Genomic DNA, 20487 nt, shown 5'->3' with positions numbered 1-20487 from the left:
TTTTCATATTTATGATTGTTGCAGCATCCCCACGGTCATGAGATCAAAATTCGGACGCCTGGCTCTTATTTTTATGATGTGACCTTCTGGCTCTTATTTTTATGATGTGACCTTCTGAGAAGCAAATTCAACGTGGAAGCCAGATTCAGTTAACACCCATGTTACTAACAACTGCAATGATTCACTTAACAAATGTCTCAGTTAGCAACAGAAATTTTTGGCTCATTTGCAGGCATAAGTTGAGAACGACCTGTACTGTCATTAAGAAAATGAATAGATCCTTTTGATGATTTGTTTTCAGTTTAACTATATTTTTGGACAAACAGGGACTAGACAAGAGTAAGAATTTCTTCTTGATTACAACTTCTTATAAATCAATTATCCAATCTCCTTCAGGTTTATATATTATCTTAGTGGCATTATTCCCTGTTGTTGTTTTTTGATAGAAGAAATGCAGTATCAGGAAACAGGAAAAAAAAAGTAGTGTATTGTTTTGGTGGATCCTGCAGCTCTGAACATTGAGAAAGGCCCCAACTAAATGTCTAAGAACTGAAATCATTGTTTAAGGGCTTTATGGAGAATTTCAAACCTTTAAAGCAATAATAGTCATGAATCTAAGATGTAATTTAAAGTGTTAGTTCTAACTTCAGTGCTCTAAATGGATTAGTCTCATAAGTTAAGCATCATTCTTTCTCTTGGTAGGAACTTATCTGGCTTCTATAAGTGGCCAGGCCATGTAAAAGAAGATCCCGGGTTTCAGAAACATTGTTGTTTAGGGTAATCTACACTGCTCTCCAGATATAGAACAAGCCTAAGCAACTGCACTTGATCCCCAATGTCTCGCATTTTAGGAAAACAGACAATAGTCACCAGGCTTTTTTAATTCATTGACTTCAAGTATCGATTTCAAGTGGATTTTTTTACGTTAGCTGTCTTGAATTCCCCCAGAATGGAAATGAATAAATATAATTATATAAATAATAAACAGACAGTATACAATGAATAAATATTAAGATAATATTTTGCCTAGCCAAATTGGGTACATGTGTGTAAAATACATGCAGGGAAAGTTATTTGTGGATGACAGATTATAGGTTACTGTAGTCACATATGGAAGTAAAAGAATCATTGTGTTCCTAATCAGGAATTTATTTTTGGCAACAGTGATACACTAGCTCTAATTTTTGCCTTAAAGATTCAGCTAATACTGTTAAACATACAACCATTCTTCTCTGTGGCAATACTAGCTAAGACTCTTCATTATTCTGTGTATCAAATGCGAATTTATAAAAGCTGATTTAGTCCAAGTCAGGTTCACTGGCTGCAGTTTGTCTTACATTTATGCCTTTTGGCATCTAATTATCCCCCTCTCTTCCAACCATCCCAGATCTCACCATTCTGTAGCACAAAAACTATCCCCGTTTCAGTCTTCTAATTTCCTATTCTTGCACTCTTGCATGCTTAAAAGAAAAGCTGTTCTGCAAATAATATGTTGGATAAACCTCTGATCTTGGCCACTGTAACTCATCTTATATTAAAAAAAGCTCTGATAGTGGAAGGCAGGCAGGATAATGACCAATTAGACATACATTATATAACATAGTTCCTTTTTCTGGCAAGAAATTTAAAAAAAAATCAGTAGTATGAAGGAATGGGGCTGGCTGGTCGCATGCTAATATATTTGTCTCTTGGCCAAGATAACCTGGAGAACATTGTGTCTATACTTCTCATTGTGCAGAAGAGAGAAAAATTGAGATCTGCAGCTGGTGAAGTTACTGTGTGGCTGTGATGGGGGGGGGGAGCTGTAGCTCTCTAGTTTTCCTCAGCTTTCCTTTCATTCTCCTATTACAGATTTATCAAAAGTATTATTTATTACTTCTAATATTTTAACATTGAGTCCAAAGGGATGAGAAAATATAAAATGTGCTCAGAAATACAATTGGAGTATATTGATTTTTTCCCCCAAGCAAACTGTTTTGCTTGCAGGCACTTTGATGTTTTGGATTCCCCTCAACCCCAATTTCTGGGTTGGAGCTTGAAATTCAAAACAGTTATAATAGGATTAAAAAATCCCAAAAGACTTATTTATGTGGTTGTCTTCTGCAGCCATCAAAGGCCAGTCAAACAGTCTAATTTCAGCTTCTACGTCTTTAAATTATCAATTGGTAATTGAATTTGGAATATAATAGATCTCACAATATGGATTAAGACTCTTTCCATAGCTTCCTTCATTAAGTCTTAATAAGAAAGCACAACTGAATGTTTTCTTAAGACACAGTGTTCTTTATAACACATCAACAAATTCACTTAGTTGATATGCAAACCTTAAGATGTCACTGTATGGAGATCAGTTCCAATTTGATTTGATTTGAAATGGATGTGATTTGACAAGGCTTTTATATCTATCTGTTTGTTTCACCTGGAAAAAGAATGATGAAGAGTCAAAAGAGCATGTATACTCCATCCAGATTGCCCATAGCTTCCTTTATATATTGCTTTTTTTTTTTTTAGAAATACAGATTTGGATGTATTTTAACAATAAATGCCAAACAATAGATATAGAATGGATGTTTGAGAAGATCCTTTCCCCTCCTTTCATTAATTGCTACAATTGATTAAAGTTAAAGATTACTGCTCTTGTCTTTATTTAGTAAAAGGAGTAAGAGAATGAAAACAACATAAACAATTTACTGATCTAACACAGTAATTACAGGAGTGTTGTATTAATGTATTTGTGAGCCACACTTGAGACAAGAATACTCTTGACATCCAATAACCTACCTAATGTATAATTATATTCTATTGGATTATAATTGATTAATTGAAAGGAGAATATAGACAGATATTGGATCAAACTTCTATTGTTTATTGTGTATTCTTGCTATTTTTTAATAAGAGAGATGATCTATTAGAAAGCAATTAAGTTGGAAGAGATATTCACTAAATTTTAAGCAGTTAGTAGAACATAAAGTATAATGGCCATCCTTCTTTTCACAGAGAAATATAATAATCCAGGATGCTACCATTTGATAAAACGAAAAAAAAAAAAAAGAATCCTAAACTGTGAGAAAATAACTTCTCCCTATTTGATGGAAAGCTAAAGTGATTTCAGCTGGTTTAAGTTATATAGTCTTCAGTATGCTGGAGAGCGGACAATTCTCACTGACATTGCAAAATACACGGGAAGGTTCTTGAAAAGACTATGGCCAGGGTTTATCAGACTTACATTTGTAACTGTTTTGCTCAAAATGTATTTATGGGTGCTTTACTTTTCGTTTTTACTGCACTATGGTATTGGTATGCAACAGTAATCAAGAGGTATTGCCTTAATATTGTTAACTGAAAACATGAGAGATGGCTCCTGTGAAAAAAGAGGTGGTGTGATGGACTACAACAGTGGTTCTCAACCTGTGGGTCGGGACCCCATTTGGGGTCAAACGACCATTTCACGGGGGTCGCCAAACAAGGCTGTCCACCATTTTTCCCCCTTTTCTTTGGCCATGCCCCTGGCACCCAGTGATGTATAAGTGGTTGGGGGGTCACCACAACATGGGGAACTGTATTATGGGGTTGCAGCATTAGAAAGTTTGAGAACCACTGGACTACAGTGAAGCAGAAGTTTCCCCGGAAGGAAGGAGCACATTCTTGGGGGGTGGGGGTGGCGCAAGACAAGAGGCAGCACTGCCTGGAGCTGGATAGGAAACGGAGGAACAGAGGATAGCCACTCTCTGGAATCTCCCGGGGCAACATTCTACCTATTGCATATAATCTGTCTATTGTATGTAAAAATTGAACTGTGGCTGAATTGTTCTGTAGCTTTCTTGGGCTTAGCCTGATAGAAAACTAGTACACTCCCAGGAGCTATAAGGCATTTTGGTACTGATGTATTTACCTTACCAAGTGACTGGGTATATACCTAAATGTATTTGTAGTAATGTCATAGAATAGCTGTTTTTGCCAGAAAGGAAAAAAGGATTTGAATTAAAAACTGCTGCTTATTTATATTTCTTAATCTTTCTCCTTTTGGGCAACAGGGACCGGTTCTGTGGAGAGAGGTTTTTCCACAGACCGGAGGTTTCATGGTTTGTGTGCTGCCTGCATCCCGTGGATGGGGCTTTGCTTGTTTGTGCGGACTGGCTGCTGGCATGCCACGGCCTGGTACTGGTCCATTGACTGGGGGTTGGGGACCCCTGGTCTATAATACAAACCTGCTGGATTTTTTTTTAGCCTCCAGAAGCAAGAAGTGATAAAAGGCTGCAAACTGGAGAGTATCTACCAGAAATTAGTGGGCCAATGATGGAAAACTCAGAGTAGCACAGACTTTCACAAAGCTTTGATACATATCAACTAAAAGGGGGTTCAGCACTGCCCTGCCAATCTAGTTGATCTGAAGTAGGAAAGCTACTCTAAGAGAGGCAATCCCAAAAGTTAAGAAATCTAATGCAAAAGTACCAGATTGTAAAGAATGAAGATGGGGTGGAGCCAGAAAGAGTCAGCGAGCTGAGAATCCTTGAAGCAACTAAAACTTTGAGAAAATAAAAAAACAGAGATGTAAAGTATGATTATGATCTAAGTGAAAAACTAAAGTATAACAATTTGTACAATATAGTTTAACAGAATATTTATTAACTATGACAAAATGGATAGACAAATGTTGCATATACGACTGAAAGATGCCGAAGCAGAGCATGTTATCTGTTGCAAGGAATTAAGGTCAAAAGAATTTCAAACTATTATTTATAAGAGTTTGCTTCTACCCATTTTGTTATACATAAGAAAGAGTGGGTTTATCTGGAGAAATAAAAAGTGAAATATAGTGGGAATGAAGCCTGTGAGAGGTAAAGCAAGAAAACATAGGATCAAGAATGAATGGTTAATGAACAAGCATGGATTGTATGGACTGAATATAATAGTGATTAGTGAAGAAGTATGTTGAGATGGTTTGCTCATACAGCATAGAGAAAATGAATGAGGGTTGAATTGAAGAACAGATACATGGAGGAAGACTGGATGGGTCATGAGGAAGGGAAGACTAAGAAAGTTCCGAGTCCATAGGATGGAATTAGGATGAGTGCTTTAAAAATAAATTTAAGGAACAAATGTCTGAAGCATGTATGGCTATAAGGATGGTTTGCAAGAATAGAAAGGAAGTATGACATTGGTATGAACTAGACTCATTTAGTTTTCTTTTACTTTTTTTCTTATTTTTTTGTTTACTGCTATTTATCTTTTATAAAAGCAATAGGCATATTTCCTGTTTACCTTAAAACGGAATAGTATGATAATTTGTGTCATATATGTATTTTAAAATATTGTTAGACTATCTTTAGGTCCTTTCAAAGCTGCTTACTTAATTAAAAACAACAGTAATAAATAATCAGCCTCCAAAAATGGTATAACAGCAAATAAAACCTATCTAAAATACAATTTAAAAATACAGAAAAAAAACAAAGGGAAAGGAACTTCAGCTTTTTAATTGGCTGCAAAAATAAGGCCTGATAGATCATTATGGAAGAGTTAGACTGCTGAAAATGGCTTCTTCATTCCTTAATCATTATCAATTTAACCATCATTGGTGCCAAATAAATGAGAAAGAGCACTTTCATTGACCTATAAGTATAGATAACTTATGTATACAAAGAATTTCAGAATCTCAGAACCAACTATGTTAACCACTGCATCATCTGGGACATTCACAGGTTGTGGAGTTATGGCTGTCATCTATTAGTATCACATTTGGGGATAGTATTCTTATTCTTATCATTATTCTTATCAAAGTTAAAAACTAAGTGTAAAACAGAAATAAAGGAACATAAGTCATGTAATTAATTATGTAAAATTACAAACTAGGCATATTACAAACCAGGTAGGATTTGAAATGTTAGAAATAGTTTGTCATACTTCCAAACCAATTTGAATTATAATTTGAATATATTTTTTCTAAACTGTTAGTTATTGTACCCATTTTGTCATCGGCAAATTTGTTGTAATCCACCCAAAGATTTTGCTTCAAGAAGACTTTAAAAACTGAAGAATAAATAAATATATTTGATCATTTGTTCCTTCTTTATATAATTCATTAATAAACAATAGGGAATCTAGGATTAAGCCACCTGATACCTCTTTCCAGTTTAATGTCCTATTGATAAGCATGCTTTGAATTTTGTTTTCTAGACAATTTTGTAGCCATTTAACTGTCATGCCATCTAGTGAACATTAATGAGCCTGCAAATGAATCTGTCATGGTATATTTTGCTGAAGTCAAGATATAATATCTTTACAACATTCCCACAGTCAATTAAGAAAATCACCAGGCTAAATTCTGGTAAATACTACCATGGTTTCAAAGTAATTAGTTTTTTAATATCCCATCTTTATCTTATCATATCAAAATTATGTATTTTATCTTTATGATGTTCTCTAGAATTTTCCAGTCAGCTTTTTTTTTTTTTTTAACTAACTCTCGATCTCACTCTTCTGGCTCTTAAGTTTTAAATTAATCCAAAATAAATAGGTATGCTGACAGTGTTTCTATAAGTTTTGAGATTTAGTTGTGGCTCTTCATACTTGCCTGATTGAATGTGTATTTTTTGTTGGAGAAGCCTGAACCAAAATAGAGGTTGAGCAGCTCTGCCTTTCCTCAATTAACTGTTATTGTTCTTTTCTTTTTTATTTTTAACATAAAAGAAGACATTTGCACTCTTTTCAACCCAATAGAATGCTGGACAGGAATTTATGCAAAGGGGTCAGAATCCTGCATTTGTGGCACCACCTGTAAAATTCCAGGTTATCTCTCCACATTCTACTTCGTAATCCAGTCCTCTTTCCCATTCTCTATATGCCTCCTGCTTTTAGGGTTTTTTAAAAAGCCTTTTGTATAGCATTGGCTTCTTCTGTTATCCGTTTCTTTCTCGTTGCCATTTGGCAGCTGTGCTTTTTTTTTTTTACAATAGTATATTTTTCTTGCAACTGTGTTTTTACTATCTCCTTCCTTGTGAAAGACTACACACTTTCAGCTGCCATTTCTGTTAGCTTCTCCTGCCATGAGACCCTATTGTTTTGAGTTTATTATAACCCACTTTTTAAAAGTCCATATTTGATTATGCTTGGATCCAACTGCCAGATTTTTTTTCCTGAAAATTAGATAAGGAGCATTTTGCATGAATGTGGAATACATTTTGCCCGCCTCAATGAGGCTACTTTTTGCATACTTTATGAATTTCATAAAATAGTCTAATGTTCAAACAGTAGGAAGAAAATGAGTAAGCAGGTGTCTTGTTTAAAAACCACACAGCAATGCACACAATTCTCTTTCCAATCATTCTCTCTCCGAACAGCTTTTCAAATTAAAAATCTTATTCACAGGTAATCTAGTAATTAGGTAGGCTAGCTGAACTTATTTTATTTGGAATATTGCGTCTGTGATAGTTGCTTGCTGCTGTTTTGTCTTTTTCAGTAAAATCTTTTTTATATCTACATATTTGATTCCCTTGGCTCAAAAAGGGAATTCAACCCTTCTTAATATGTGAAGTTGCCTGGTTGCCCAGCTACCACTTCTCTTTCATGATAAGCACCAGCTCGGTCCTGCTGGTGTTAGAATCACTTGCATCTTTCTTTATCCTTCATGAATCTGGGCCGAAGGGACAAGTTCTCAGTGAAAAGCGAAGAATTGACCATCCAGATTAATTTGGAGGTTCCGCCTGAATGTAACAGTCTACAGTTAGTCCTCGATTTACGACATCAATTGACATTTGTTAAGTGAATTTTGCCCCATTTTACAACCTTTCTTGCCACAGTTATTAAGTGAATCACTGCAGTTGTTAAGTTAGTAACAAGCTTGTTCAGTGAATCTGGCATCCCCATTGACTTTGCTTGTTAGAAGATTGCAAAAGATGATCATATGACCCCAGGACGCTGCAACCGTCATAAACATGAATCAGTTGCCAAGCATATGAATTCTGATTAGTGATCGTGGGGATGCTGCAATGGTCATAAGTGTGAACATAAGTCGCTTTTTTCAGTGCCACTGTAACTTCAAACAGTCACTAAATGAACAATTGTAAGTGGAGGACTACCTGTACTGTGGTTATATTTCACTTGAATATCCTTGGAAGAAGTAGTTTGCATGTATTATATTATTTAATATGTACCGAAATGATTGCAATTTTCCACAACTGCTCAGAAATATTTTTATAGTAGTTTTTATTTTATCCACACTATTTTTCACTGTTTTGTTCTTTGCTTTCCCTCTATTTTTTCTCATAAAACAACTGGATTGATACCACTGCTTAGTTAGAACCATGCTCACCAGATTTAGCACTCTCTTTGCCTGCAAATAATGCCCCTTTTTTAGATTTTACCCCACTATTAAAGATTTAGATCAGCTGATAAATAACAGAAAACAATGTTCTTAGTACAGGATCCACAAAATACATTTAGCAATGAATCAAGGATTGTCTTAATCTTTGCTATGAAATATTTCTGTTACATACTCATTTACTATTTTTATCATGTGACACTAACCATCAGGAAACCCAATTTTCCAAATGACCGACTTCACTGGTAATTCATAAAGATATTTCTGAATCCTCAGTGATTCAAGCATCTTAACTGCCAACTATAATATCTGGTTTCTTATGTTCTGTATTAAATATTATAGCATATAACTCATTTTGGATTTATAGTGGGAAATCAATATTGTAAAGCAGTCTCATAACTGCATAATGGAATTTCTTTGTGGCTATTTTCATCAGCCAAACTGTAATTTCTATGGATTTCCTAATAAATAGCCCAGCCATATTCATGATGAGAATTGTTCAACAGCAGCTTATTCTGTGTCCTAATTCTATCAAGTTTTTCTAAAAAAAAAAAAGTTGTACAGTTCTATGTAACACAAAATATATTCTGTTCAGAAATAAACTTTACAAACATATGTTTCCTACTGGTAAGTTTACAAGTTTAGAAATCTGTACAAGTACTTAGGAATTAATTTTAATGCATGTTTGTGGTCCAGAATATTAATATTCTAGCCATCTATTCATGTTCTTTTGGGACCTTGCTAACAACCAACTTCCATCAGTGCTTGGTTCCTCTATCTATCCTGGCAGCATCCTTAGAGCAGAAACATTTTCCAAACTAAAGAGGCTGCACTTGCTGTAGAAATCCATGCTGGAAATAGCCTTAGAAGCCTGAAGCTAAGAAAGCACTTTTGAATCTGAATGTCCAATTTTCTATGACAGACTACTACTCTGCAGTGCATTTAAAAAAAAACACCAAGGATTTCCTAGTACTTGTAAAAGTATTTTTTTTATCTCTCCATCATTTGAAGTCTTAAGCTGTCCCTCAACATTATTCTTACATTTCCAATCATCCAAAGTGACATTGCTAACAAAGATGTAAGTATGTACAGAAAGAAATTTTAACTCTGCACCTTTCACCATTGGCCATGCTTGTTAGGTTATTAGACACTGTAAATTAGCAGACTATGGGAAGTAACTAAAGTGTATTTCCAAAATAGATTGGATACATTCCACATTGGATCTGAACCTGTGCTTGAATGGATCTGCATTCAAGCCTATAATTAGTCATGTATTTTATTTTATTTTTTTAAAAAAACCCATAACTAGAACTAGCATTCTTGCATCAAACATTTTTAGGAAGTACAATAGTGAAAGCATAGTTATTTTTTCTGGATGTCTACAGTAAGTATATATCTATATATATCTCTGTCTGTCTGTATGTACATCTGTTTGTCTGTATGTATGTATACACACACATACATACATACACAAGCATGCTAATTACAAGAGACAATCCCTTCATAAACCAAAATTTATGGATGGAGCAGCACTACCACAGATAGATTCGGTGTGCAGTTTGGGGGGGTCTTCCTAGACTCATGACTCCTGCTTGAAGAGTAGGTGGCAGCTGTGGCTAGGGGAATCCTTCCACACCTTTGGGTAATGCGCCAGTTGCGCTCACTCACGGACTGGGAGACCTGCTCACCATCACCCAGGCCCTTGTAATTTCCTACTTAAATTACTGCAATGCACTCTACATGGGGTCCCCCTTGAATAGCATTCAGAAACTTCAACTGATGAAAAATGTAGCTGCCCAGGTAATAAATGGTGCCAGTTACACAGCACACGTAACATCACTACTCTGTGAGCTTCACTGGCTGCCGATTTCTGGGTGCAATTCAAGTTGCTGGTTATCACCTTTAAAGCCCTACACGGCTCAGGACAAGAGACACCTGAGGTACTAACTTTTCTCAAAAGTTTCGACCCACCCAATCTGGGATTCTGAATGTGTTAAGGGCCCCATTACTTTACTATTTGTTGATTAATCATCATAGCTGCTGTTGGTTTTTGTGGATGCTCTTATTGTTTTAATGCTTTTTAAAATTGTTGTAATTGTTTTATAATTTTAGAATTGTAAGCCACCCACAGTCACTTGGTTGAGTTAGGTGGCTATAGAAATTGAATGAGTGAATGTATGAGTGAATGAATGAATGAATGAATGAATGAATGAATGAATGAATGAATAAAATTATTTCTTTGGGTGACAGCTATTTTTAGATTCATATTTTTCATGCCGTGCTTCAAGAATCAAATAAATTATTTATCTGATGCTTTTATGCAGTGCTTGCATACTGGATTCTTTCTTGCATTCTGTTATGCATGAAGTCTTTTCTAGTGCATGTCTCCTTTCAGTGAGAATATGAAATATTTCAGTGTTTCGGGAAAATACAAGGCTTTAAGTGTTCTTAAAGTAAGTTCTCAGAATCACCTACTTTATATTTTTTGTAATCATTTTGTAGACAGTAGGGCTCACACTGAAATTGACAAGAGTCTTCTACTGATTTACAGTAAATAGGAGGAGGACAGAGACCCAAATCCATATTTTAAGAATACTTTAATTACAAAACTATACAGACTAATTTGGTATAGATAGAACTGGAAAAGCAACTAAAATATATCATCTATACCCAGTGATAGAAAAAGATTAACAGCATATATTTATATAAAATGTTTTTATCATTTCTGACTTCCTCATTTGAAACAATTCTCCTGTGTTTAGGAAAACATTTCCCAAGCATGGGTCATTCCTGTAATTTTCTGAGAGGAAAATACTAAGAATACTAACTTCAAATGTTTCACTGTATTTAAAGCACTAATTTAAAAAAAATATATTTCAAATGACCAGATGCTGTGGTAAAGTGTTTTAGTGAAAGCAAGTCAATAATTATATTTTAATTATTAAGTAATATGTTTCTGTGTATGAATAATTTTTAAGATTAATTTCTAACAGAAGCAATTTAAAAGCTTTCTGTGTACAAAATTTGTTGAAAATACAGGAAAAACTAGTAATTTGAGAAGGCAAATAAAAAGAACAGCATGATCAGGAAAGGATACTTTGAAGATTCTGTAACAACAATAGGACCAGAATTAAGTATTTCCAATGGAGAGAAATACAGTAATCGATATAATCCTGACGATGTTAACAGTGCAATACCATATATGTTTACTCAGAATTAAGTCCCACTTTGTCAACTGAATGTTACATTTAGTAAGAATGCTGCAGTTTGAAAGCACAAAACATCACTTGGATATTCCTGATATAAAACTCAGATATGAAAAGATAATCTTGGGTAAGACACCCCTTCTCATTCTTGCCTGCTCCAACAATAAGATTATAAATCATATAATATTGTGATGTTACTTTGATAAGATAGATCAGTTAACACTCAGCTAGATATAATGCTGAGTTCAATACTATATTTTATTCTTTTGTTATGTCAAGCATAGCTCAACGTGATTATAACTGTCTATCCTACAATTTTTAAAAACATTAACATTATAACCAAATCCTATGAATCACAGGAAAGAACAAATCTGGAATCCTTATCGTACATCTACCAGTCTCAATAAAATGCTATATTTCTGCTCTCTTCCTTTTTTTCCCATTATAAAACAAAATTATACTCCTAGCAAAATAGTTGTTTTGTCAAACCGTTCAAACTTCACTGTTGATATAGGGATCCTTTAAATAGTTAAATGCAATGGAGGAGAAACAAAAACATCAACAGAATAGTAATTGTACAGTCATCAGGATCTTCCTTTAAATAAATGATCTTTCATTTTCTATTTGCTTTAACTAAACGAGAAATATTAAAGCCTGCAGCACTGATCGTTACATTTTAATCAAAACTATTAAAAACTAATCATTTTGTTGTACAGAGATATAACATTCATTTATATTTACTGTTTATTTTGCATGCAGCAAACGCAAAAATGAACAGCAAATTAACCCTGCCTTTGAATGGATCTTTCTTCACAGCTAAGCTACTATAATCTCTCTTATGCCATGTAAACATTCTATGCTCCTCCTGAGCACTTTGCTGAATTTGCTCAGTCTCCACCAAAGAAAACAAGAGTGATTTAGTGTATTTTTTCAATATATTGGGGAAATAATTGAAGTATAAAGGGAGGACCATGTGTCAGTGTGGCTGAATGTAATTTTAACGTTACCTAAACACAATGGCAGTGTTAAAAGTTAAAAAGGGAGAGATAGAGAACAGAAAATGACTGTCATTTAGGTATCATTTCTCTCCCTTCCTCTCCGTTTTAAAGGTGTTTTACTATCAATTCATTGAATGATTTTCAAGGGATACAAGAATATGTTACAATACCAAGCAGACTTACTAGGAAGTAAGCTCCATTGAACTCAGTGGAACTTTCTTCTGAGTAAACATTCTTCAGATGGCACTACAATTCAATTTCAAGGACATTTTATTCTATAAGAAAAGATTTGCAAGCAAATTGAGAATTCAGACCTGTTCAACTATAGCAGACTTAGCATTTCCAACTGGTACATGGTATTTTTTTTAAAGCTATAATACTTCATAATGTATATAATCATGAACAAAAGCTTTTTCAAAAACTGTTTTCACTGTGCTAAAGTAACAAACTAGACTTGTTGTAAGTATATTATTCTTACAAGTAGTTCGCAGTTATTCTTGAAGGCAAGTCTTGGAGTTTCCTTAGCATAGTGTTGCTGGGGAAAATTTTCAGCATGTCCATCTTCATCTCTAGCCTGAAGGGAAATATAATGGCCTATTTAGGGACTTAGAAATAATGGAAGAAAAAGAATAAGCTAAATGCATAACAGCTCAGATCATTAAACAAACGGGAATTTCAAATACAACAGTAGTAAAAAAAATTCTTATATATGCAGTATTAGAACTTTTGAGTGCTCATTACACCATTAAAAACATGCAGATAGATTTTGGTGTAAGAGTTAAAGATTAGCAAAGAAACAAGCCAAAGAATGAAGTATTTCAGCTCTCTGTTCTGAATGTTTACTAGCACAGTATTACTCATGTCTATTCAGATGTAAGTCACACTGAGATGAATGGGACTTACTTCCCAATATATGTAGGATTAGAAATCTTAAAATTTTCTGTTTATTCCCCCTTTTTTGGTGCTTCAAGGATTATATTACGTAAATGCTATAGGTATTTCACCCTTTGGAAATGTTCAACCAATAACATGTTTCCAGATTAAACATTTTAAGAAACAAGGTCTTATTATCTGTCGTGCTTTTTTTCTAATAGCCATTGTATTGCATGGATTTCCTCTTTTTTATGTAAAAAATTGGAGCCAAGTTGTCATTAAGTGAGGGCAGTTAAATATGTTAAAATATTTAAGAATATAAACTGAAAGTTATGGGTTGTTTTGATCTAAACAGTTAATTAACGAAGCTGAAGTTTAAATGGATAAATTAATGCAATTCCATTAGCAACTCTACTGCTTGCTTGCAGCAATTTCTTCTAATCTGCAGCATATTCTGGTTTAGAGTGAAAGCAAAGAGAGAAGTAGGAGAAAGGAGGAGTGTCAGCAGCATGCTCATTATACCGTTCATTTGGATGACACTTGCACTCTGTTCCACTCTCATCTCATCTAATCCCTGACTGTTCACTCTCCCTTTCTCCCGGTCTCTTGAAATTCACAGCTGAGCTGTCTCCCTCACATATGGCTTGCATATAATTATGCATATTCACATTTTACACTGCATTAAAATGATGAGCTTCTGGCTTCAGGCCAGCTTATTTAAATAAGACCCAGTGAACTTGGAAAAGGAAGGGGTGGGGGTGGGGAAGAGAGATAGATAGAAAAGCCATAGAGCAAGCAGCAGGTAGTTCTGAGAAAGAAAGAAAGAAAGAGAGAGAGAGAGAGAGAGAGAGAGAGACAGAGACAGAGACAGAGAGAGACACAGAGAGAGACAGAAAATCTACATGGTGTATTAATCAAGAGCATCTGTGAAAATGTTTAATGCGTATCTAGTTATCTCTGACAATTCTTAAGCTATTCCCTTTTCTTAATATTGTGTGAACTATTTTCATATGTCATATTTCAGAGTATTTATTTTCTACTGGCATTGGCATTATAAAAGATATCTGTCCCTTGTACATTTTATGTCTTCCTTTTTTCTTTCTTTCTTTTTTTTTTTTTTTTTTTTTTTTTTTTTTTTTTTTTTTTTTTTTTTTTTTTTTTTGCTTTGAAAAAAGCTGTCATTCCCAAGCTAAGAGGCAAAGGGGTTATCTTGGATTGGAGTATGAAGGGTACCAAAGCTTAGCAAACTATTCAAGTCGCTTAAACATATTTTGGTTTTCCGAATCTTCTGAAGTTCCAGGCTGGTACTAAAAAGTAAAGGTTTACTGAATGTAACTATTTATTATATATTATTTAACTCCAACCTAAATGTTAGGAAAATCAAAATAAAATTCCCTGTAATAATAATGGAATTCTATTAAATCCTTCAAATTAATAACTCTAAAATTCTTCACAAACACTCCTATCTTCTAAATCCTGGTAGCAGTAGGCACTAAGAAGTAGCTAAACAAGATTTAGACAAGAAGAATGTTAAAAATAAAAACAGCAGGGTCCCCTGGCACCTTAAAAGCTAACAATGTTTATTGCTGCATACACTTTCATGGCCTAGAGCAATGCCAGCAGACAAATACAGCTATTTCAATTTATAAATGTGATTTACTGTTTCTTTCATATAACCTCTTTGGGCCAACTTACTTATGACAGGCAGTTCCATAATACTTCCTTCCAATATTTTAAAGAGAAAGCAGCTGGAACACTGAGAAACAGCTGGAATCTCCAGGTTGGGCTTGGTCTAAGTCTCTTGATAGAGCAAATAGCAAGGGTATTTTTAATTAATAGGCACACTGGTGTAAGTGGACTGCAAAATAAAAATTAAGAAAAGGAATCCATAGCTCGTAGGATAACTTAATGATTATAGGTCACGTACATGAGCAAATTCTAGAAACAAACACTAAATAAATATTTACATCAGGTTTTACTACTTTCTTAAGGGCACTACTGATAACAAAACCAGGAGCACCTTCAACACTGGATTCTCTGTAAATTAAGTTACTAGACAAACTTATGCTTATTTCTTTCCCCAATTCTTTAATATCTTCTCCTTAAATAATACTCAAATCTCCATTTTAATCTTGTCATAATAGTTTAATACTTTTCCATGCAATCACGTACCTATTCAAAATTATTGTTGTGCACTGATTGGAAAAGTAGCTTGAAAATGGAATTCTGGGAAGCCAAATTTCAAGAAGAAAAGCATTGATCTAATTTACTTAGAGCCAGGGTGAATTATTATGTAATCTCCATGAACATGCCTTCAAACACAAACTGTATGAAACGTGACATCTGACATAAAAAAGTTCTTGCTGGTAATAGATGGATAGACTGTATTACACCAATTCTGTAATGTGGCATACATTAAAGCTCAATTCAAAATTTTAATTTTTGGTAATTAAAACATTTAAATTATTTGAGTCCGGGTTATATGAAGAATCATCTATACTCTTTTGTATCTGGGCATTTGTTAAAATGATCACAGGAGGAACTGCTATTAAGATCTGTAAGATAACCAACAATGAAATTATCTTGTTTTCAGTATTCCTTATCTATTTTTTATTTCATATTATGCTTTAAGGCTGCATTTAAAATCCTCTTATCTGAAGTAAACACCACTGAACTTTGGAGGACTTAATTTTCAGGAGATAGAAGGATTATCCTGGAAAGCTTTGGATTTGGTTTATTTTAACTGGTTCATCTTGATTTTTTTAAACCAATCTTTGGGGGCTTCTGATATTTATGCTGGACAGTACTTTTTTTTTTTACTGTTAAGCTACTTGATAAATTTTGAAAAGCAGCTAAAATGCATTATTTGAGAATCACTCCCTCTATTCTCCTATCCACATTCCATCCCCCCCCCACAAAAAAAAAAACAAAAATTAACTGTTCAAAACATTTGGAAGAGGTACTTTATACTTTAGATAAAGCAGGCTCATGTGAGCACAGCATAATGCTCTGGTGTTTTAATGCAGCTTTATCCTCTGAAACCTTTGGCACAGTTGCTTTGGCGGACTTTCTCAGTTATCTCTAGATGTTTGCACAAGTTCAACTGCCTTGGTTCACAGGCGGACACAGCGGAATTGTAGTTTATGAATGCATAGGGAAAGAGTTCAAAAGCATCTACACTAAATTTTCTAAAATATGTAGTTGCTTCTTTAAAGAAAGATGCATACATTGAGGCAACACAGGCTTCTTTTTAGCCGTACTACAGAGGAAAGTTTTGTTTGTCTGGCAGGGAGTAGTTTTAAAACTATTAAACCAGATATTTATGCTTATTAAAAACAACAACAGAAGGGCCAAGCACAAATAGTTTAGCATCTGTAATTTGATTCTTATTTTCAGACCAAAACATATTTGAAAATACAAACACAGATTCAACAAAAGATACAATGCAGACAAGTTTTAACTACCATAATTAAATATCTGAACTGTAATATTTGTAAACATAATTACGGAGCAGATCTTTACTTGTGGCCCATTTTAATCTAGGTTTTAGTCAGTATTTGGTCAGGAGGAAGGATCTTCATCCTGGACTGGGATGGAATAGTATGAAATGGTATAGAGTTTCCTGCTTGAGCAGGGGGTTGGACTAAAAAAAAACCTCCAACGTCCATTACAATTCTGTTATTCTGGTATGAAATGGAATAAATGTCTTTTGGACATTTCAACCATATTGAGCCTGGCATTAATCCTTGTATTAGGTCAACTGCCACTGATGGACTTAAAACCTTGATGCAGATTTGATGATTACATTTTTGCATTGGACAAAAGAGTAGATAATTGTAAGTGTGTATTTTAATTCCCACACTTTCCCAGATTAAAGTAGGCACTTCACAGTGTTGTGGAAATTTATACTGGCAGATTCCAACCACACTTGTAATCCTGCCACCGCTGTTGTGTTAGACTAAAATAACCAGTGTAAAGAAGCTTTCCAAAAAGACCTGAAGGGGAAAGCTAACCTTGAACCATGATAGTCTACAAATTTAATTTCCTTTTCAATATTTGTATTAATATAAACAATGGCAGAAAAGGTGCTGCTTACATTTATCTTTGCTATTATAAAGGATTCACCATTAAAAGAAACTGCTGGGAAAATAAAATGAAATTGAAAAAGGAGACCCTCAGAACTAGCTGTTAGATTAATCTCTATCTTATTTTGATTCTCAATGTAAGAAAACTGAGGTCAATGGAAATAAGGAAGTACATGAAAATACTCCATGTGATTACATTTTTACATCTCTAACTTATCCTATTTATGTCTTAATCAAAATCAACAGTTCATATATAATTAAGAATGCAGGGTAACAACTAATGTGATTTCTACTTCTGGTTAATGTTAACTATATGGTTTTAAAAGACAGGATTTGCTGATTATATTAAGTAGCTGTACAAGATGGAGCAAGGAATGGCACTTTAACAACCTATAGAGGTTCAATGTGTTGTGTGAAAATACCTACTGTGAGTTATAAAATAAGAGGACATGCCTCCTTATGGATTAATGATTAGATATAAATTTGGAAATAAAGATTTACCCAAAAAAGCATAAGAGAAATGTTTCTCATTTGCCACCCACATAAAGCTTAAAAAAAAAAAACATAATGAAATTTCCACCTTCTAACCTGCATAAGGTTTCCGAGTTTAAGAGAAATATACAGATAAAGATTCAATAATTATTTGAGATAGATCATTAGGCCACTAAGGATAATGTGCGATCATATGCATAAGTTTCACATTAGAACAGAAGTAAGTTGTAGATTGATTTTTTTTTTCTCTTTCTGAAACAGTGGCCTCTGGTTATTAGTATAAAAAAAAGAATGCCAGAATGTGTAATTACATATTATCGGATGTCCAGATTATATGGCTTTTTGAAAGTATGACTTTATAGCTGTGGTGCTATTTTTGTGTATCTATTCTGGGTTGGAAGAGACTATTCTGGTCACAATTCAGTACTGGAAGAATTGTTCTAAGACTGAGAGATCTCTACAGAGATATATGTGTTACTTTCTATATAGAATTCAAATGCATGTAATCTGTGTCTCACGTCATTTTGATAACTCTTGTGTTCATCAAAATTTCTCTTATCTCACTTTTTGAGATATGCAGATGATATTGGTTGTTTGTTTTGAATACATCTTCTATGACATTGAGGAACAAACTAGACATATACTTCATAACTAAGCAAAATAATCTCAGTTTTGTGCATAAATATATAGACCAGTGTTTTTCAACCTTGGTGACTTTAAGATGGGTAGACTTCAGCTCCCAGAATTCTCCAGGCAGCACGAGAAACACTGATATAGATTATATCATTTTTTAAAAACTTCAGTTTTAACTTTTAATAGATCTAATTTAATAGATTCTCTTAAACATAAGTCTTGATTTTTATTGCAACTGGTCTACAATGTCGTTATTGGTGTTGTCATAATCTATGATCCTGGCTATTTGATGGATTGCCTATCTCCAGTGTCTGCCTCACTGATTTGGACAGAGTGGGGGCATTCACTACCCCTTCAATTAAACAGTGTCATTTTGGGAAGCTAGGAAACATGTCATGTTGCCTACCCGTCATGTTGCCAGACTTTCCCTGAAATTTGGGTGGTTTCCATTTTGATAGCATTTTGGAGGCTTTAAAGACCTGGCTTTAGTCCCAGTGCCTGGGTTAGGATGATTGATGGAATTGCTGGGTACATAATATTTGTTTTATATGTTGATCAGATTGACCAACTTTTTATTGTTTTATGTAAATTGATATGTTTATATTGCCTTGCATTATAAGCCACCCAGAATCAGCTGGCTGGCACCTAACAAACCTAGAAATAATCTATAATGATACTAAAGGTAGCTAACTATAGGAAATAATAAAGTATTAAACAGGCAAATAAAACATATATGGAAATATGGCTAGAATCCTTTAGTGTCTTCTTAAAATTACCTAATTGTTAATTATCCAGTTGCTATATGTATAGAATCTTGGTGTGCTGAATATGTATGATTGTTCTGTGTTTGTGCATGTGTATGTGCAGATATGTTTGTGAAACAGACAACTGAGAAACTCAGTATAAATTGTGATGTGCCTAATTATCTACCAATAATCCTTCTGCCTCATAAAGTTATTGCACTTTTCTGGCAAGCCTCCAGGGATGACAGGGTCCTTAGCCTGATTTTATGGATTAACCTTCAGATCTCATTATAAAAATGAGCTATAAGAATTAACATAATTGAAAACTAATATATAGTACCCTTGTCTTTCATTTCTATCAGTAATGCTTTCAAACACCAACATTATGGTAATGGATAAAATAAATTATTTTTGGGATTACTGTCTTCTAGGCTTTTTATCCTCCATATTATTTGAGGGGAAGGAGGGAGGGAAGAGGAGGGGGGGAGGGAGAGAAACAGAAAGATGCCTGTCTGTATGTGTGAGTTCTATTATGTTGGAATGATATAATTTTTCTTTAAGATTTTTACACATAATCTCTGATAAGACTAAGAAATCACCAGAGTCAAACATTGGCAGACATCCAAGGCTTGTCAAGAGCACAGCTTACTATAAAATACTAAAAATAAAGAGATAAAATAAATCAAATCATTTCTCTGATGAAAAACAAACACAGTATTGTTACCGTGTTCTATATTTTAGAGGCTTGTTTACTTTTTTTCTGATCAATTACTGAATCAAATTTATACTAAAAATGTCTAAATCTTAAAACAGTGCCAATTTTTATATTACCATTCTTCTTCCTGAATGTCAATTTTTGCATATTATTATAGAGTGCTGAAATGTATGAAATAAAATAAAAAATATAGGAAATAATAATCTAGCAGAATATAATGCAAAATGTATTTGAAAGAATGTATGAAGGAGTCCATCCCGTCGCTATGCTAATAATTGGTAGTTTTTCTTAATTGCTGTGTTTATTTTAGTACATGTGAGGTTTTTTACATTTTAATATTTTTAGACACCCAGACTCATTTATTGAGCTGGACAGCCATATGTCTTGATTAAATAAAGAAATAATAAAAATAAAAAATCTATTAC

The 20487-nt window shown here is 34.0% G+C and overlaps 1 protein-coding gene across 5 annotated transcripts in view; it reads right to left on the bottom strand.

Annotated features, from left to right (window-relative positions):
- Positions 1-20487, bottom strand: part of LOC120311526 (sine oculis binding protein homolog) — a 159123-nt gene that overhangs the window by 53314 nt on the left and 85322 nt on the right. For 4 of the 5 annotated variants that reach the window (XR_005557643.1, XM_039351121.1, XM_039351122.1 and 1 more), the window contains one exon: positions 13000-13095. The exons of the other annotated variant lie outside the window; for it this stretch is intronic. Coding sequence is in view for 3 of the 4 variants with exons in the window: in XM_039351121.1 (XP_039207055.1) it covers positions 13000-13095 (96 nt within the window). In the remaining variant the exon portion in view is untranslated. The remainder of the gene's footprint in view (positions 1-12999; positions 13096-20487) is intronic. 5 annotated transcript variants of the gene reach the window in all.

Source organism: Crotalus tigris, unplaced genomic scaffold, assembly GCF_016545835.1.
Source record: "Crotalus tigris isolate CLP2741 ecotype Arizona unplaced genomic scaffold, ASM1654583v1 scf7180000018371.15429387391:27106975, whole genome shotgun sequence".
Lineage (NCBI taxonomy): Eukaryota > Metazoa > Chordata > Lepidosauria > Squamata > Viperidae > Crotalus > Crotalus tigris.
This window is presented reverse-complemented; position numbering and strand designations above follow the sequence as displayed.